Here is a 19,301-nt window from a genome sequence, read left to right as displayed (position 1 = left end):
GGAGGCCTTTCCGCCTGCCTGCCACCAGCGCCAGCGCCAGCCCGCCCGAGTGCAGCGAGCGCGGGCCAAGCATGACATAGCTGCCAGCTCTGCACACCGAACTTGTGCCCGCTGCCTGTGCTGACCTGCCCGACCCGACTAGGTTAATTCACGCCCAACTGCCAATTACACAGGCACACATACGGAATACGCGTACGCTGCCGTGTCCCACGCATCGTGCTAGCTGTCAATTCCGAGTGCTGCTTTTCTCAACACCTCCCTCCTCCACCACTTCCCCCAAGCTTCGTCCCCACGACAGCTTCCCCTCTACTCCCGCCCACCATGGCCACGCTCAACACCTCCAGCAACGGCCCCAACATCACCCGCAGCTACCAGAATGTCGTCAATGCCCCGGCGCCCTCTGGTCCCCAGGCCAGCTCGCCCACATACGGCCAATGGGCCGTCTTCACAGTCGCTGCCCCGCTTGTCAGCGCATTCCAGCAGGATGGCGGGAAAGAGAGCGTGCTGAAAGTGCAGAGCACCGGAGGTATGTGGAACAGCGCAGCACACGTTCAATGGCTTTGGCATGCACTGTAGTCAGCGAGCACACAACACGGGAGAGCTCTTGGGCTATGGCAAGGTGGCCGCCCAAGCTCGGGTGTCGGCACATCACGAAGCTCAGCTCAGCTCTGCGTGCAAGACAGACACCACAAAGAAAACATGTGCTAACATTTTGCAGAGGGTGAGCTGCTCGACCTGATAGACGAGTTCTCGGATGGCCGCATCCAGTTTGCATTCGTCAAAGTCAAGGACCCCAACACATCGCTGCCCAAGAACGTTCTGATAGCCTGGGTAAGCTGTTCGCAGCCGCCGCCAGAGAGACAACGCTAATGTACACACAGTGCGGCGCAGGTGTTCCTGAGCGAACCAAGGGCTACTTTGGTAGCCATCTCACGGTTGTCTCTAAGCTGCTACATGTGCGTACACCCACGGCCACCTCTATGCACAAGCTAATTTCCATAGGGATACCACGTCCAAGTCACCGCCCGTTCCGAAGAAGACCTCAGCCCAGAGAAGATTGTCCAGAAAGTTGCAGACGCATCAGGCGCCAAGTACTCTGGCGGTGCCGATGTCCCTGCCTCCCGCGGCCCTCCTCCCGTTGCCGCGAAGAAGCCCGTCTTTACACCTACTTCGATAGGCGGCGGAGGCGCTGGCTTCAACCCGCTCGGCCGCTCGCGTGCACCTGCGCCAAAGGGCGATGAAGATGCGGATGGGTGGGGTGCTGATGCCCCGCAGGTCTCCAGATCTCAGCTGGAGAAGGTCGGAACCGCTTACACTCCCACCAAAGTTAACATGGCCGAGCTCACCGCGAGAAAAGACGAATCCACCGGTTCCCAGCCCTCGGGCTCGCAGAATGACCGTCCTGAAGTCGTCAGGGGCGCATACCAGCCAGTTGGCAAAGTCGACATTGCAGCCATCCGAGCCCAGGCGCGCGATGCCAAAGACGACCGGCCCACTGTTGTCAAAGGCGCGTACGAGCCCGTCGGCAAGGTCGATATCGCGGCTATCCGCGCAAAGGCCCAAGCCGGCCCACCGTCCTCTAGCGTATCGCCGGCGGCAACAGGAGCGTCGAACAATGAAGAAGAGGAAGAGAAGCCGAAATCGCTCGCAGAGAGGTCAGCAGCCTTCAGCGCCCAGCCCGAACGCCTTACCAGCTTGCCAAAGCCCAAGGTCGCCAACAAGTTCGCCGGTGCGAGCACATTCACCGGCACCAAGGCTCCTACTCCAGGAGGGTTTGGCGCAAAGCCCGCTCCTCCAGCACCAATCGTCGGCGCCGCGAGCAAGACGTTTGCTGACCAAGGAGGAAAGACACCTGCTCAGATCTGGGCGGAGAAGAAGGCGGCTCGGGGAGAAGCCGTTCCTTCTTCTACTGCCGATGCTGGAAGCCGCCCAACTCCCCTCCAAAGCCAACAGAGTGGAGGTGGCGGCTGGCAAAGTGGCTACTCCGGCAAATCATGGGCTCCTGTGCAGACCACCCGAACAGGTCAGTCTGCAACTAGCAACCTCAGCGAACAACGCACGGGTGGGGCACCTGAACAAGAAGAGCCAGCTTCTCCTGCAGCTGGCGGCGTAAGCTCGCTCAAGGACCGCTTCTCAGGCGCCGTCCCTATGGGAGCGCCAACTTCACGCCCTGTACCAGAGCCGCAAGCTTCCAGCCCACCGCCTCTCGATACCTCGAGCAAGCCCAATGCAGGCCCCAGGGGCGTTCCGATGCCAGGCCTGCCTACCCGACCTAAAGAGCCGGAAGCAGAGGAAGAGGATGTGCCTGCCACTCAACACCAGCGTATGCCATCTCCACCACCTCAACCACCTCGCAGCCCGTCTCCCGAGCCCTCTGGTTCTCCTGTTCGTATTGCCATGCCCGTTGCTCGTGGGCGCGAACCAGAGGAGATGTCTCCTGCCGAGGAACACGCACCGCCTATGCCCGCGCGATCGCTTGATCAAGCAGCCAGGCAAAATCGCGATATGTCCCCAGAGCCACAAGTCGAGGCCAAGGATCCCGCTCGTGGAGCCGGCGCTGCCGTTGCTGCTGCCACTTTTGGTGCGGCTGCAGTAGGAGGTGCCGCCGTCGGCGCAGCGGTCGCTTCTGGACATGATGAAGATGATGGTGCTGGTGGCTCCGGCAAGCGCGCGGTCATCCAATATGATTACGAAAAGGCGGAGGATAACGAGGTCGAGCTACGTGAAGGCGAGTATGTCACGGACATTGACATGGTAGATGACGACTGGTGGATGGGCACAAACTCGCAGGGCGAGCGTGGTCTCTTCCCGGCCAACTACGTTGAGCTGGTCGAGGGTGACGATGCCGCCGCTGCACCAGCACTGCCCACTCATCCCTCGGCGCCGCAAGAGCCCGAACCTGCCGCGGCACCATCACAGTCTGCTGGTCCTACTGCTACCGCTCTTTATGATTACGAAGCCGCTGAAGACAACGAACTGAGCTTCCCCGAAGGAGCCACAGTAACTGAACTTGTAAGGTTACCCGTACCACTGCTGAAACCGATGCTAATACTCTTGTAGCAATTCCCCGATGAAGACTGGTGGCTGGGTAGCTACAACGGCCAATCGGGTCTCTTCCCCGCCAACTATGTCGAGTTGAATGAGTAGGCTTGCTTGTTGCCATGAATCTAAGCTGAGCGATTTGGAGTTAGCTCGCGTGGGCGATCTTGTTGTTGCCTTACCATGCACTCGACTGGCTCAGTAGTCACAGGACGGAATCCTGGTACAAAAGTTGCAGCACACGACCCTACCACTCTAGTCGCATCTCCAAACGATTTACATTGATAGGACTTACACCGATAAAGATCCACTGGGTCTACCAGCATCTTCTTGTACATATCAAAATTTCAAAAACGAGTACCATGGCTCCAGCATTGGTCATACGCTAAACGAGATCACCAAGAGTGAGCATTCATTGGTGCCGCGACCCACCATCCCGTGTCGTCTTGCGTGCGTAAATGCTACCAGTCATTGCACATGCTTAAACCTCAGCGTATCCCATCCTACGATGTTTTTAACGACTGTTTTGATGTTCACTAGACGTGGACAGATTGGATATTACTACAATCCACTGCCTCGTTGGCCTCCACTGTTGAAGCCTTGGCTTGCCTATAACGGTGACAGAATTACGATAAGAGTGTTCAAGCGACGTTCCACGGACTGAGATGACTGCGCGCCCACGATGTCTGTCCGCAGCAGTCTGATGGTCATCTGAACCATGGGTAACAAAACACGCACGTCTGTGCAAGGAAATTCCCACTTAAGTATAAAACAATGTAGTAGACTGCACTACTGCTGATTTCCTTCACAATCTTTCTCTCCAGAATACCTGATTTTTACGACGAACACAAACTACTACAAACACTTACAGCATACACAGCGAGTGTATTTTACATTCCCATCTGGCGACCGCAATGTTCTCCATGCCTATGACCAAGTTGGTCGCTCTGCTGGCGACCACAATGGTCTCTTTGGCATGGCCCACTGCAGCCGGAATGGTTCTCCTCGCTGCTCTTATCGGCATGGTCCACTACGAACAGAAATTCAACGAAGCGATCTGTCGAGCCAAGATTCAGGAGGCAGTACTTGAGGCCACTCAAGCTGAGCTGTCTGAAGTCAAAGACGACCTCCACGCCTCCCAAACCAAGCCTGCTAGTACTGACCTCTGCCTCGTCGGTACCGAATCCATCCTCGCCAACACCAAAATTGCGCTCAAACAGAGCGAAAAGAAAGTCGTCGCCCACGTCGAGTTCCGCGATGCACTCGGTAAGGAGCTATCCCAAGCCCGACGCCAACGCGACCGTGCAGAAGGCGTAACGATGTACCTCGACCACGCGCTCAAGGAGGCAATACGCAAGAACGACTCCAAGGAAGATGAGTGCTTCGATATACAGTGCCAGGTCCAGTTCAAAACCAAAGAGCTCCAGTCCATGACGCTTTCTCTGGACAACACCAAGAAGGAGTTGGAGCGTGCGAACCAGTTCAGCCAGAAGGCGCAAGACGAGATTGACGAACAGCACGTGACGATCATGTCAAATGAAGACACCGCCAAACGTCTATCTACGCAACTTGAGAACCTACAAAGGGCCTGCAAGGCCTTGAAATCCGAAATCCTAAGCTTGCATCTAGGATGGATGTCGAGATGTGACGAATCCTGGCGCACGAAGAAAGCTCTCCAAGAAGAGAACAGACTACTGCGGATTGAAAACGAATCTTGGACGAAGAACAACGCCGGCACCATTCATGCCATGCAATCCCGTGTCAATGAACTGGAGGGCGAAAATGAAGACCTTGCCAGAGGTCTGAAGGTCATGGTTGAGCGCGTCGAAGGCTACATGAAGCAAATCGAGGCCTGGGACCGAGAGGCTGAAAGGCGAGAATGGAACGTCATCCAAACCGAGATAGCTGAGGTAGCTAGTGAGATGAGGCAGAGTATCGCAGATGAAGAGGAGGAGGAGGAGTACGAGGAATACGAAGAGTATGAGGAGTACGAACCAGAAGGGTACCACCTCTGGACTCTCGACGGAGACAGCGAGGACGACGCCACGGTATACGACCTCAATGAAGATAGCGAAGAAGAAGTATCAGAGTGGTTCATCCACGCGCCCACGGACACTAAGGGCTTGCCGTACCAGCAAATGAGGGAGGACGCTTTGGAGATGAGGGAGATGATCAACGCCGAGACCGAGGAACTTGAAGAGTGGGATGAGGACAATGAGGCTATGGTCAACGGTCAGGAGGAGATCGAGAACCCCGAGGATCCGGAGCGCCTGGAAGAACAGCACACGGATGACGACACTACGAGAGATCCCTGCGACAAATGAGATACATACACATACACGTTGGTGTCATCGGCCGTGCCTTACGGTGGACATGTATTGGATCCTGGAGTCTTACCATCCGGCAAAGATGTCATGACAGGGACGGGTTTTTAAACTTCAGGCGAAACGAGGTGTTGTGCGCAAGCCAATCTGGTAGCGTACTGGTCTATCGCAGGATTTCATTTTTCACAGCATGCACCCTCCTTTCAATTCTGTCTAGAAATGGAGCAAGGCGTCGTCTACGCGGACTCAGGGAGGACTGGTGGTAAGATGTGAAGAGAAGAGAAAGAGCAGTAAAAGGGCGTACGTTAAAGCGAGTTGGAGGTGGACGGACGGCAGGCCGACGTTGGTACTGCGTGTAAAGTCAGGTCTTGGGAGACCTGGTTACAGCATAACTCATAAATTATTTGTGCGCGCTTTATGGTATGTGCTTATATAAAGGTAGAAGTGCGCTGACTATCTACATTGTAGACGTCATCAAGGCTTCAGGAGGCATTTCGATGCCTGGACAGTAATATCCACATGAGTAACGTTCAACTCCGTGCTCTCCGGGTCTTCAGAATTGCGTGCCTCAGGATCAGACTCAGCTGCCGCTGTCTTTCTCATCATTTTCTCCGCCTCTTTTCTTGCCTCTTTCTCTTCCCGTTTTCTTTCCCCTTTCTCCTTTTCCAACTTCTCCAAGTGCTCGAGATGATGTTTCATCCCACCAGTGTAAAAATGTAAGAGACTGAGCAGCGAACAAATAACCCCTATTGCTAAGTAGAAGCCTGCAAAAATCTTTTGATTCACCCAACTTGGGACAGGAAGTTTGATCGAATCCTCGTCATCGGCTTTCAAAGCACTGTATGCGATAGGACCATTGCGCGCAGCAACGGCAATTGCTGCGCATATAAAGGCGATGAGTGGTCCCCTTATCCTGCTATTGACAAACAATGCCGCTGGAAATGCCATGTAAAAGTATGCAAAAATCGGCCAATGGTACCCGGAAGTACTCGAAGTACCCATGTAAGTCAGCCATGTAGGAATTGCAATACCAAGGCCGACTCCTAGTATAGTTATGTAGCAACCAGCGAGGGACCATCCTTTTCGCAGCTTCAGAACCTTTGCGTCCAACGTAATCCAAAGACCGAATATGGCAGCAGGAAGGGACGGGTAAAACCAGAGCATAGGTAAGCTAACATCGGAATCGCAGCCGGGGCGCTTGACGATGAGAGAGATGGCGGGATAAAGCACGAAGCCCGCATCGATAATAATGTGAAGGAAGACCATATACCACGGCACCTTTGCTGGGGTTCCTGGGTTTGCTGGGTCTCCGGATTTTTTTATTCCTTTGTAGAACAAAGACAGTCGCTCTTCGTGGTTACAGCTAGCTCTGATTGCGTAGTGAGCAGCAGCTCCGGGTTGCGACGCTTGAAGTGCCGAAAACATTATACCGTCGAGGATAGATTTAGGTTGTCTTTCCCATAGCTTCAATAGAACCGGTAGGAGCCACCATACTACAGCGATGTTGAGGACGTTGAGGGTGAAAGTGTGCCGTTTCCCAAAATTGGACGTACAGTTGCTGTCCTCCTCCATGGCTATAGTGTAGAAAAGATATAGATGAATTGATTCGGCAAGTAGCTGTGAATAGCAAGGTAGGACTCGAAGCAACCCGGGAATTGTCTTAGAATTGCTTCGCCGGTATTTGAATGCTTTATGACTTCCTCAATGTGCACAAATCTCGAACTTTACTGTGCTTTTTGGGCCGATGTGATTCAGCCTCACATTAAATAGATCTAGAACCACAGCTGTAAAAATGGTGGCTGAACCTTGGAAGTTTAAGACAATCAGCCGCATCTCCTTGGGGCACGAGGCGGAGGGACCCTGCCTATTTGGGACTAGCTCCTCGAGCTCTTTGGTGTTACAACTCAACTTTGGTGTTCAACATAATATAATCTACCGTGGAGCTGCATGAACTAGTCACTCTAGGCCCTCCAACTTCTTACTTGTTCGTTCACTTGCGGGCTTTCCCACTGCCGCTAGCCTGCGCACGCCGCCGCCATTAAGAGAGCAGGCAGAGTCCTGTATCATCGAGAAGATCTAGCTCTCCGCCGTGCTTAGTTGATGTCGCTTGCTCCATGTCTCGCTCAGAAATTGATGTTGCGCTTGCTCGTCCAAGTGCACGGAGAAGAGTGAAGGAAGAATGAGCGGAGGTGCTGTCAGCCCCAGCTGAACAGCTCATTGGTGGCTGCTGCGCCCATTGCTTTAGCTGGCCCTATCTCGACAGAATGTGCCTGTGCAACAAATCAGTGTGCAGTATCTAGGAGGTCAATTCTCAAACTGAGATTCCAGACCACAGCATGTTCGCCACAACACGTTGTTTTGAACTCTTTGTCGAGTCACACGATCAATAGAGCCTGTAGAGCCTGAGGCAAAGTGATCGCAATGGACATTGGAAGACAAGAAGCAATACCGCAAGCTTCCCATAGAGCATGTAGCTCATTGCCCCCGGGCCGGCCAAGCTTGTCAATACGCAATTTAGGGCAAGGAGAATGGAGAGGTGGCGAGACTTGGATCATCTTCGTCTCGGACGCGCAGGCCCGGATGCGTGGTGCTGGTATTGGCTGCGTGGCTGGTTAATCCAGGTGGGTTCAATCATCACACCCTCGTCTGGATAATCGACGAAGCGACCAAAGGCTAGAAAGCGTTGACCGGAAATTTGGGTGGCGCAATACTGCAATGCAAAGACGGTACAGAGACAAATGCCGGTTGTAGGTTGTTCATGGATGCGGGAGACGCGTGCGCGGGGCGCGTGCAATACAGTTTGGCCCGGAGCTGTCGCCCCACAATTTTCGCAATCGGGCGCCGTAGGGCTACTTGGGTTCGACGCACGGCACGAGGAATGATGGGATGATACGATGAGAGCGCTTGCTCTGAAGAAAGTCTGATTGCGTGCATTCGTTACGAGATTATTGGTATTAATGCTATGTGTACGCTATTGACAGTACACCTCCGCCGTTTGCAGAGAGATTTCGAAAAGAAAAACAGCCATTGGATATACATGTGCCCTCGGCATTCCATGCACACAGTAAGCGCGTCGATGCGTATCTACTGCTTATCGTTTTGCGAGTATATGAAGTTGGCAGCAACAGGCACGAGGCCATTGTGCTTAGCCCACTCTCGCACACCACCGCCCTCCTTTCCAGTACCCCAATGCTGGCGATCCTCTGGCTTACTCACATGAAGCGGCTCGGTCGTCCCGTTCTTTGGCGCAAGGACGAGGAACACGTAGCGGTGCTTGCCAGTCTTCGGTGGTGGGCCAGGAGGCTTGTACTCCATCACATCTTCCGGACCGCCGTCAGTCGACTCGGTCTCTTCCGTAAGACCAAACTCTGGTAGGGGTAGGATCGAGAACGTGTTCGGCGCTGTGGTGACGTTGGCAGCAATCCAATGGCAAACTTCGCTCCATTCTGGGTTGTCGCGTGATGGCGCGTCGGGGTCGGTGAGTGTGACGACGTAGCTCATGTCGGAGGCACTGTGCATTCCGTCCGGGCTTGTGTCATCGTGTAGAACAATGGTGGGTTGTTCTCCAAGATAGTCTGGCTCGATAGTGTTGCCGAGTTTAGCTTTGGCATCTGACCAAAGAACCGACAGTGTGAGACTAGGCAGGAAGTCGTCAATGACGGTAGGAATTATCTCAGCGTGTTGAAGTCTGTGAATTGTCAGTACAGCAATTACGACATTAATGGAGATTCCCACTTGGTCCGAACAGCCTCGACGTTCTTAGGGCCGTTGAGTATCAATGGCTTCTGCTCAGTTGGTAGCGCAACGGCGCAAAGCGGCAGCAGGCACGTCAGCCCAATCGAAACATAGAGAAACATCGTCTCGCGGGATAGCGGTATGTCGAATTGGGAGTGAAATTCACTGTCAATGTCGCTTCAAGCCTCTTCTTTGTCCAGATCGGGATTGTGCAGCAGAGTGTTGAGATGAACGTTATCGCGTGAGGTAGGCCCTTATGTGAAGGAGTCTCCACCCGGTTGTGCGTCATTCGTACCTCAACTTATGCAGATCCGCCAGCGTTCGGGGTAGCTACAACATGATTGGGCAACGTCAATCTTGCAACCCTCGGATAGCGCGAGTCATACAGATGTCATGTATTGTATTTCTGCTAGGCTGGTGTAGCTCTACGGGTATTCGGATAGCACGCTCAAGAACAAGAAACAAAAAACCGCCAACGTAGAAGACATGTGCTGCCGAATCAGCAACCCTCAAAATGCTCACAAATCTGCGCCTCGCAGAATATGCTGCTGTTTGTCACAAACCCCATGTTCTGCGAGATTTGGTACTCGGCAAGTTCCTGAGCTCCTCGGCCTGTCATGGTGCCTGTGCAGTCGCGAAGCAAAATACAGTCCCATCCGTAAGAGTAGGCGTCTGACACGGTGCCAAAAACACATTGGTCCGTGTTGACGCCAGCGAAGAGAAGTGTCTGCTTGCCGGATGCGCGGAGGTACTCATGAAGAGGCTCCTTCTCGGACCACAGTCCGCTCATGCGTGTCTTGTCGAAGAACAAATCGCCAGGCTGAGCGACTGCCTTGAACGGATCGTAGAGTTCGGCGTTCCAGGTCCGCTTGAACAGGCACCTTCCCTGACCATCGGGTAGCTGTGCGCCAAGTCCGACGTGCCATCCCAGAGTCTTGCTGAAGCCTCGCTGGATAGCGGGTGCCATCTTTTTCAAGTCATGGTCGCTAATTCCCCAGTTCAGCCAGGCAATTTGGATCCCCTCCTTACGGCATCTCTCGATGACTTTCAAAGTCGGCTCGATAGCGGCGATGCCTGCGGCGTGATCCCGATAGAGTGGGTGAACAAAGTAGTTTTGCATGTCGACAACAATCAAAACCGAGTTGCCAGGGTCAATCATAAAGCCGGTGTGGTTACGATCTTCCTCATCGCACTCGAAGACCATCTTCTGCCGTGAACCCCGAGACAGATCGAACTTCTTGGTTGCGGGTAGGTAAAGCCATTGTTCATCCCCTCCAAACGGGATAGGTGCAGTGCAAGTGATAGTCCCCACTGTAACGTCGTTCTGCTGTTCTTCGGTGGTAGTAAGAGTGAGAGACTCCGGGGCCATGGAGGCGTCGGAGATGATGAGAGCGAGGTAAGCGAAAGCTGAAAGCGGCAGAATACCCAGGACAGATTCAGGGTTGAAAGTTGGTATGGAGGTGTGAGGATGATTAAGAAGGGAAAGAATAAACGTGAAGAAAGCACGCTACCTTTGTAGTCGGCGTGCGAACGCTCCTGCTACGTTCCAAGGTTTGTTTGCGGTGAATATGATAACAGTGCTTATCACAATGATAGGCTTCCCTCGGGAGGAAGCTTGGTCGTAAGACAATGAATCAGTCATAGCAGTATAGACCCTATCAGCTTATGCGGAGACGGCCTTCCGCAGGGACTTGGAGGCTACATGAGCCTTTCCCAATTAGCGGTAGAGTACGTCGAAGCGACCTGACGATCACAATGCATTCCCCAAGATGCGGAGATAGGAGCTGGAGATCTTCTTTGATAATTTGGTGTTGTCGCGTCTGGCCGCGTCTCGCAGCGAGATAAGGCTGGAGGGCTTGATAGATAGCCGTCGCCTTAGTCCAAGGGAAATCCCGGGGTCCGACAATACCCGAGCGCGAGCCAGCGTACGCCAGCGTGTCCATGGTACTTTCTCAGCGACCAGAGGTAATGTGCGATACTACGTGGCCGGACTAGGGGAGTGTAATCCACATAACCTCGAGAATTCTAGGCGACTCGTGCGCCAGCTGTGTTGCGAAGCCAGCCAGTCTTATGTTGTCCATTTCCAACGCTGACCACGGGTCGTGCATCACCAGGCACTGCTGATGCTGCTCATGTGGTGGAAAGTCTTGTCCTGTTGCCTATTTGCTCGTGTGCACACTCTACATACGGTTTGCTGCAGCCTGTACACCATGTCCGGCCTTGGAGCCGAGCCGCATGCTGCATCGCGTGTGGTGGCGTTCGCAGGGCTCGCGACCAGCAGAGGAGGAGGTTTCAGCAGCCGTGTGCTTGCTTTAACACCACGGGCGCGCGTGGCGACATGGCTAAGGGTGTCTTCTCCTTTATGCGAAAGGAATGAACAATATGACCTAAGATTAAGGAGACATGTGAATGTTGAATGTGGGGTTGGCCGCCAGGTGGATTGCCATGCTGGCCGTCACGTGCACCATCATCAAACCTTGGAACTTTCAAGCGAAGTGACGACGGAGCTGCAGCAAAGGCACTTCATCACGAGCCTCTGACCCGACGAAGCCGCCATCAGCCACGATCACTTCGCCGATCCTGCATCTGCACCGTGCATCACTATCTCCACGCCGTAGGACGACATCGGGCTCATTCACGATTCCGCGGTGTTGTTTGGCTGTTCTACCAACAACCGGACCCTTAAGGAGCAGAGAAACCACACAGAACCACCAGCGCAATGGCGTCGCTGGGCGAAGAGCTCCTCAACATTGTCAACAGGCTGCAAGATCTGGTCTTCAACACAATTGGAAATGATTCCCTAGATTTGCCCCAGATTGTATGTGCGCCCCAGCCCGAGAAGAGAATGCGGTGAGCGCAGAGCAGAATTCACGAAGCTCTGCACAATGTATCAAGAACCCTACTAACTGCCTCAGGTCGTCGTAGGATCACAATCATCCGGAAAGTCGTCGGTACTCGAGAACATTGTTGGCAAGGACTTCCTTCCCCGTGGCAGCGGCATCGTCACACGCCGGCCGCTCATCCTCCAACTCATCAACCTCCCGAGCGAACGCGACGAAGACGACGATGACGAGGTCCACGTACCACACACACCGGCAAGTGTAGCTGGCCAGCAAGAATGGGGAGAGTTTCTCCACATCCCGGGTCAGCGCTTCTACGACTTTGCCGACGTCAAACGCGAGATCGAGAACGAGACCTCGAGGATAGCAGGAAACAACAAGGGTATCAACAGGCAGCCCATCAACCTGAAGATCTACTCCCCGCACGTCCTCAGCTTGACGCTCGTCGACTTGCCCGGTCTGACAAAGGTTAGTCAGGCAGCTTTTTTCTGCCAGGACCCCGGAGCTAACTCCCCCAGGTGCCCATTGGCGATCAGCCCTCCGATATCGAGAAGCAGACGCGAAACCTCATCACAGAGTACATTGCGAAGCCCAACAGTGTCATCCTCGCCGTCTCCCCCGCCAACGTCGATCTCGTCAACTCGGAAGCTTTGAAGTTGGCCCGCCATGTCGATCCCATGGGCAAGAGGACCATTGGTGTCCTTACAAAGCTAGATCTTATGGATCACGGTACAAACGCCATGGATATTCTCTCTGGCCGCGTATACCCTCTCAAGCTCGGCTTCATTGGTATTGTCAACCGGTCACAACAAGACATCCAGGGCAACAAGTCGCTCTCTGATGCCCTGCAAGCCGAGCGGGACTTCTTCCGACATCATCCTGCGTACCGGAATATGGCCAACCGATGCGGTACCCAGCTGCTCGCCAAAAGCCTCAACCAGACCCTCATGGCCCACATTCGCGACCGGTTACCAGACATCAAGGCACGTCTCAACACGCTCATGGGTCAGACACAACAAGAGCTCGCGAGCTACGGCGATGTGGCCTTCACTGGAAAGGAGCACCGCGGCTCGCTCATCCTGCAGCTCATGACCCGCTTTGCCTCATCCTTCATCTCATCCATCGACGGTACCTCCACCGAGATCTCTACCAAGGAGTTGTGCGGTGGTGCTCGCATATACTACATCTTCAACTCCGTCTTCGGTAACTCGCTCGAGCAGGTGGACCCAACCCAGAACCTTTCTGTGCTGGACATTCGGACGGCTATCCGCAACTCGACTGGTCCAAGGCCCAGCCTGTTCGTCCCCGAGCTGGCTTTTGACCTTCTCGTAAAGCCTCAGATCAAGCTTTTGGAGATACCCAGTCAGCGTTGCGTGGAGCTTGTATACGAGGAACTCATCAAGATCTGCCACACTTGCGGCTCTACCGAATTGACGAGGTACCCCAGGCTACAAGGAAAGCTCATTGAGGTCGTCTCTGACCTTCTACGAGAGCAACTTGGCCCTTGCTCAGGTTACGTCGCTTCTCTCATCGATATCCAAAGGGCATACATCAACACAAACCATCCCAACTTCCTTGGAGCTGCTGCCGCCATGTCATCTGTCATCAACGACAAGGAGCAGCGAGAAAAGAAGATTGCTATGGAGGCCGAGAAGAAGAGGCGGGAACAGAGGAGGATGAAGGAACTCCAAAACGGTGCTAACGGCGAAGAAGCTGAGGAGGGCGAAGGGGGTGAGGGTGGAACTCTTAAAGCTCTTCCTCTCCGGAAACACCAGTCACAAACCAGCCGCAGCATGTCGCCTGCCGTAGGACGGATGATGAATGGCTCGCAGAGCACCACAGCAGCGCTCAACAATCGCAACCGATCGCCTCCTGGTACTGCACGCGACAGCTTCTTGAACTACTTCTTCAGCAAAGATAGCAACAACGCATACGCCAACCCACAACAGGCAGCACACGCAGCGCTTGACAACAGGCCTGGCAGCCGCCATGTTAGCCAAAACAGCGAGCCCAGTTTTGCGCAGAGCATCCGGAGAGGAGACAACAAGCAGCCTGCTCATGTATTGGCCATGATGCCACCAGACAACGATGACTATGACGCCCCATTGAGCGCTGCCATGAGTGCCCCTCCTCGAAGTCCAAGTATGGGAGGAGACAACTTCGAAGGCGGCTTTGTGAGTCTCTCTAAAACATGTCACTCTGAGTATATGCTAATATCCAACAGCCATCAAACCCAGAGCAAGCACCTGCGCTTACGGAACGCGAGGCCCTCGAGACCGAGCTCATCCGCCGCCTCATCTCGTCGTACTTCAACATCGTCCGGGAAACCGTCGCTGACCAGGTCCCGAAGGCGATTATGCATCTTCTCGTCAACCACTCAAAGGACGTGGTACAAAATAGGCTCGTGTCAACGCTGTACAAGGAGGATCTCTTCCAGGAGCTCCTGTACGAGGACGACACAATCAAGGCCGAGCGCGAGAAGTGCGAGAAGCTGCTCAAGACATACAAGGAGGCAGCCAAGATTGTGGGCGAGGTATTGTAAGAGATAGGTGTTTGGATAATGAAACGAATCGTCATGGGTTCCCTGTAGGTTTTGAAAATGTGCGATTATACAACCTTGGCCCTTCTTCGGACTGGCGTCATAGGATGGTCGTGGTAGACGGTCGGGCTGGGGCCAAGGTTGACAAAGCGTTATGGAGGCTGGCCGCCGTCTGTTAATATTGTCCTGGGCCGCTCCTCTGCGCTTTTCATTTCTACTCTTCTGTTGCCCTGCTGTTTTCCACGGGTTGCAGGGCGTTTTCCGAGGCTCCGCTTTTCATCTTTTCTGCGCGTTTTGATGGTCTGTGTAGCATAGTACCTGCCCATGGCGGGTCGGGGGTGGAGATGATACATGTATAGAATATATCATTGGCAACAACTATTGTTTTTGAGATGTGGGTAATGTCTTGAATGTGCAAATCAGTGACAACGATGACTCCGATAGCTCAAGGCGTGTCACCAATACCGACATTGGTGCTCGTTTGTCCTCCAGATATTCTGTGCCTGTTCTACGTCTACAAGTTGAATACAACAACCCCGCTGTTGGCATATTTTCTGAATCAGTCCCAGTCCTTGAGTCATGAGGCAGACCTGTCTTACCCTAGGCCTATTTTTGAAGAGGTTGTACAAGATTCAAATATGAACGGGCATTGAAGAGATCGAACTGAAGCATGTATATTGAAAACGTGACCAACTCGACGTCTATGTTGTACAAAAGGTACATAGTACAAGAGATTGGTATCTCGTAGATGTCGTACCACTATTGACTGCTCTCCCCCATCCAGCCGCCTCTCGGCTCAATGGGATCCGGCCGCATTATGCCCATGCTGACGTAGGAAACGGAATCACACTGGGTGCGCTTATTTGTCGGTTATGCCGAGGAGTGTGTTGAGGTCGGCGTTGGGGTCTTTCGGGTCTGCGATGGCTGTTTCGTTGTTAGTATATGCTCTTCTGGGTCATGCACATGGCCGAGTCGGGAATTTTGACGTATGTCGTCGGTCTGACGTACCGCCTGATGACTTTGGCTGTTCTGAGGGGTGGTCCCGTGCCCATTGTGCCTTTGCTTGCCTAATCAATGACTCCTTGTGCTCCCAGTCCTTCTGTGCGGCCTTTGCCCTATCGGCGGCGGATAACGAGAGCTGGTGGTAGGCACCGTAGAAGACGCCAAATCCGAGGGCGGACCATCGGAGGACCTGTAGATACCACTATTAGCCTGGTTGTTCCATCTCTAGAGCTAGCAGAAGGCCCAAACGGTCGTGCTAGAGACCTTGGCAAGCGCTTCGAGGGGCAGAGCGTACGTTGACACCGACGGAAGTGGACATGGTGAGGGTCGTGCGAGGACTTGCGATAGCCGCTATCGAGCTCGTATATGTCCAATGGCAGGTATTCCGGACGAGCGATGAAAAGACACCGCTGTAGGAGATCCGGAGAGTCGGGACGAGGGCGTCGGGGCGGATGCGAGATGCTGGGCGTTGAGCTGTGAAAGTTGAGGTTGGCTGGCGCAAGATTTGGTCGGGATCGCTGGCTGCGAGCTAGTGCGTCCCTGAACCACCACCGCTTGGCGCGACAGCATCACCCGACGCGCCTGCCTTTGTGTACATTGCACTTGCCTTTGTCTGTGGATAGTTGAAGGCGGGGAGGAAACAGCCTCTGGACACACGACTCAACCTAGGTCCTCTACCACTACGCCGACACATACTCGACCAAGCATCCCACCTCGCCCGTCTCCGCCATGGAGTCGACAATGCAGCAGCGGCGCGATGAGATTCTCGCAAAGAAGGCCAAGTTGGCCGAGCTCAAGCGCCAGCGAGAACTGCGCAAGGCAGAGTCAGCCAGCAGGCAATCCACGACTGGCAGTCCTCTAGGAGAAGTAGGTCACACATCCAATTGCATCTAATCATTGACTGACTAACAATCCAGGTCCTCTCGCCAACACCCAGACGCAGCGAAGACCTCGACCGCAGAACCGACGTCACCAACCTCATCAATAGCATCCTTGGGGAGAGTAGACCCGGCTCTACCCAACCTGGCTCCCCAGCAGGCGCAGGACGACCAACCCGCCCGACGTCAGTAGTCAGCGCAGGCCAACTAAGCAGCGACAATGAAGGATCCACGGGCTTCGCAGCCCTCACCGGCATGGTTGACCGAGAGATGCAGACTCTCTCACTGGCCCCGCTAGCGACAGTTTACGAGACCGATGGCCAGGTCACCACCGAGGTCAAGAAGGAGAAGGAGATCATCACATACAGCAAGGGTGTACAAGCAAGCATAGAGTGGACCCCATCGAAAGACCGAGGTATTGGGGGAAGCGACACAGAGCGCGACGAGAGCCCTACGCGGTCACCGAAGAGCAAGAGGCTGAGCCGGAGACAGAAGGAGAGGGACGAGGAGATCCGAGCGCAGCTGCGCAAGGAAATCGAGGAGGAGCTCAAGGTTCTCCAGCAAGCGCCAGAAGAGGGTGCACCACAGCCGGGGTCAGAAGAGAACTTCCCGTTCAAGACCCTCACAAACGAAGAATTGACCGCTGTCGAAAACTCGGAAGAGTTCATCGGCTTCGTCGAGCGCAGCACGAAAGTGCTGGAGCGAGCGCTTGACCAACAACTTGGCTACGACATTTTGGCAGACTACGCAAATGGTGGTGTAGACGTCGACGATGACGATGAGGGTTATGGTTCAAGTGGAGGCAAGAAGGGCCGCCGGATCAAGGAGATTGCACAGTTCTGGGATGAGCGATGGAGCAAGAAGAGGATGATCTCAGATCTGGGCTTCTCAACAAAGGTATGGAGTAAAAAGACGTCTGGCGATCATGACACTGACATGCTTCACAGTTCCCAGAACTCGTCCTTGCCTCATACACCAAGAACCCATCCGCTCCACACGATCCTGACGGTCTCGTACAAGTATGGAACCTACACATGCACGATCGACCTGAGTACATCTTCCATGCGCAGTCCGATATCCTTACCGCCAAGTTTTCCCCGTTCCACCCGAACCTCATTGTTGGAGGAGCATACTCAGGGCAAGTGCTACTATGGGATACCCGCGCAAAGTCTGCGCCGGTGCAGAAGACGCCTCTCACTGGCTCTGGCCACACACATCCCGTCTACTCGCTAGACATCGTTGGAACACAGAACGCAAACAACATCATCTCATGTTCGACAGATGGTGTCGTATGTGGATGGACTGTTGACATGCTTTCACAGCCACAGGAGTTCCTTGAATTGACATCACCACCGCCAGCCAAGACAGACGACATGGCAGTGACCAGCATTGCCTTCCCGCAATCGGACCCAACCTACTTTCTCGCAGGCACAGAGGAAGGTACCATTTACCCATGCCATCGCTATGACCGAGCCGGCGCAAAAGCAGGCGTGGACGGTCGCGTCAAGTACGCTGGCCACGCTGCGCCCGTGATGAGCCTAGACTTCCATCCCGCCAAGGGTCAGATTGATCTAGGGGACCTTGTCCTGTCATCGAGCGTCGACTGGAGCGTCAAGCTTTGGAAGGTCCGCCCGCCGGCTGCTACAGGCGCTACCAACCCGACACTTCCTGGTGCGACGCAACAAGTAACACCCGTTCTCGACATTGCACGCGAAGATCTTGTCTATGACGTTCGATGGTCGCCTGTCAAGCCTTCCGTCTTCGCGCTTGTCGACGGAGCAGGAAGCCTTGAAGTCTGGGACATTAATGTTGATGTCGAGGTTCCTGTTCAATCGGTCAAGCCCAGTGACGGTAAGCGTGGTGCGTTTACGAATATGCCAACCGGTCTTGGCTACATGAACAGGAGTCTGAACAAGTTGGCATGGGAGAAGAACGAAGGGCGCAGAGTTGCAGTGGGAGGCATGGATGGCGTCGTCACCATCTTCGAGGTGGGTGATGATCTTGGAGGTGTCCAGACACGTAGCGAGGAGTGGAGTGGCGTCAAGAGGTTGGTAAACAGGTTGGAAGGTCACGGTGATGGTACCAACGGGAAGTAAGGTTCTATTGAATGTCTCTCAATGGACACTTTCAGGGCCTGGAGGACGGTTGTGGCAGTGCTTCAATACCCATTTCTTTTCAGCGGAGCATCATTCTGGAGTCGGCAGTTCACTTTCTACCATACCCCAAGTATCACAAATCCACATTCTGTACAGAAGACGTGGCCCAGACCACTACAGGTGTGGCGGTGCAACGACGCTCGTAACACAAATGCGCACGTCAATTATCCTAGCTCGACGCGTTCTCGTCTCACAAACGGTGATCATGCCCAAACTCATGCTCTCCACATTGCGATGTCATCAGGGCAGCCCGTTAGCGCACGATGCTAAAGAAATCCCCACCAGTTAGACCTCACGGAACCCCTGGTTTACCCAGCCACAGGTAAGCCGCACCTCCACACCTACATCATCGATGCCAACAGGTTTCCTATCGCGAGACGGGTGTTCGGAACAGAGCATTGCATAGATGGGTCGGTGTCCCCGCTTCTGCCGGAGCAGGATCAACGAATGGAACGTCCGATTACCGTCACTTCGCAAGCCTGATGAAAGCAGGTCTGGCTAGTACGTTAAAGCGCTGATAGTACTGTCGCTTCAACCGGGGCCGTTCATCCGTCAACAACGCTTCTGATGATGCTTGGTGTCCTGCTCAAGCTTGTGCCCGCGTTGCGATGGCCCATTATTTCGGCTGGTCAGGGCGCGAACCATGAACAGATGTAATTATGCATTCTCAATCGCGAATTGGTCAAGAGGAGCGAAGTTTACTGACATTGACCAATCTAGTGCAGTAACTTCCTGTATATCGGCTGTTAAGGGCTACTTTCCCTGCAATACCACTCCAGCTCCCGACT

General features: G+C 54.0%; 7 protein-coding genes across 7 annotated transcripts; 4 read left to right on the top strand and 3 right to left on the bottom strand.

Annotated features, from left to right (window-relative positions):
* Nucleotides 1–223: 223 nt before the first annotated feature.
* BKA58DRAFT_103325 (uncharacterized protein) lies at nucleotides 224–3,157 on the top strand. The gene is made up of 5 exons (XM_046163780.1): nucleotides 224–526; nucleotides 719–831; nucleotides 882–956; nucleotides 1,003–3,012; nucleotides 3,061–3,157. The coding sequence occupies exons 1-5, from the start codon at nucleotides 322–324 to the stop codon at nucleotides 3,145–3,147; spliced, it is 2,490 nt and encodes an 829-aa protein (XP_046029633.1). The 5' UTR covers nucleotides 224–321; the 3' UTR covers nucleotides 3,148–3,157.
* Nucleotides 3,158–3,953: 796 nt separating this feature from the next.
* BKA58DRAFT_436496 (uncharacterized protein) lies at nucleotides 3,954–5,363 on the top strand (the record flags this gene model as incomplete). The annotated part of the gene is made up of 1 exon (XM_046173414.1): nucleotides 3,954–5,363. One exon carries the CDS (start codon nucleotides 3,954–3,956, stop codon nucleotides 5,361–5,363), a length of 1,410 nt encoding a protein of 469 aa, XP_046029632.1.
* A 237-nt stretch (nucleotides 5,364–5,600) lies between these two features.
* BKA58DRAFT_453042 (uncharacterized protein) lies at nucleotides 5,601–6,935 on the bottom strand (the record flags this gene model as incomplete). Its single annotated transcript, XM_046174447.1, has 1 exon — nucleotides 5,601–6,935. The coding sequence occupies one exon, from the start codon at nucleotides 6,933–6,935 to the stop codon at nucleotides 5,838–5,840; it is 1,098 nt and encodes a 365-aa protein (XP_046029631.1). The 3' UTR covers nucleotides 5,601–5,837.
* A 1,355-nt stretch (nucleotides 6,936–8,290) lies between these two features.
* Nucleotides 8,291–10,467, bottom strand: BKA58DRAFT_453039 (phosphatidylethanolamine-binding protein; the record flags this gene model as incomplete). Its single annotated transcript, XM_046174446.1, has 2 exons — nucleotides 8,291–9,112; nucleotides 9,621–10,467. The coding sequence occupies 2 exons, from the start codon at nucleotides 10,465–10,467 to the stop codon at nucleotides 8,448–8,450; spliced, it is 1,512 nt and encodes a 503-aa protein (XP_046029630.1). The 3' UTR covers nucleotides 8,291–8,447.
* A 1,141-nt stretch (nucleotides 10,468–11,608) lies between these two features.
* Nucleotides 11,609–14,856, top strand: BKA58DRAFT_378000 (dynamin-1). Its single transcript, XM_046169662.1, has 4 exons — nucleotides 11,609–11,916; nucleotides 12,014–12,406; nucleotides 12,457–14,112; nucleotides 14,163–14,856. Exons 1-4 carry the CDS (start codon nucleotides 11,818–11,820, stop codon nucleotides 14,478–14,480), a joined length of 2,466 nt encoding a protein of 821 aa, XP_046029629.1. The 5' UTR covers nucleotides 11,609–11,817; the 3' UTR covers nucleotides 14,481–14,856.
* A 377-nt stretch (nucleotides 14,857–15,233) lies between these two features.
* Nucleotides 15,234–16,007, bottom strand: BKA58DRAFT_103250 (ATP synthase E chain-domain-containing protein). The gene is made up of 3 exons (XM_046163778.1): nucleotides 15,775–16,007; nucleotides 15,486–15,669; nucleotides 15,234–15,401 (listed from the first exon to the last, which is right to left on the bottom strand). Exons 1-3 carry the CDS (start codon nucleotides 15,796–15,798, stop codon nucleotides 15,337–15,339), a joined length of 273 nt encoding a protein of 90 aa, XP_046029628.1. The 5' UTR covers nucleotides 15,799–16,007; the 3' UTR covers nucleotides 15,234–15,336.
* Nucleotide 16,008: 1 nt separating this feature from the next.
* Nucleotides 16,009–18,688, top strand: BKA58DRAFT_103258 (WD40-repeat-containing domain protein). Its single transcript, XM_046163779.1, has 3 exons — nucleotides 16,009–16,346; nucleotides 16,397–17,254; nucleotides 17,305–18,688. Exons 1-3 carry the CDS (start codon nucleotides 16,209–16,211, stop codon nucleotides 18,451–18,453), a joined length of 2,145 nt encoding a protein of 714 aa, XP_046029627.1. The 5' UTR covers nucleotides 16,009–16,208; the 3' UTR covers nucleotides 18,454–18,688.
* Nucleotides 18,689–19,301: the final 613 nt, after the last annotated feature.

Source organism: Alternaria rosae (assembly GCF_020736505.1).
Source record: "Alternaria rosae strain MPI-PUGE-AT-0040 chromosome Unknown BKA58scaffold_2, whole genome shotgun sequence".
Taxonomy (NCBI): Eukaryota; Fungi; Ascomycota; class Dothideomycetes; order Pleosporales; family Pleosporaceae; genus Alternaria; species Alternaria rosae.
Note: the sequence above shows the minus strand (reverse complement) of the source record. Positions and strands in the feature narration are given on the sequence as shown.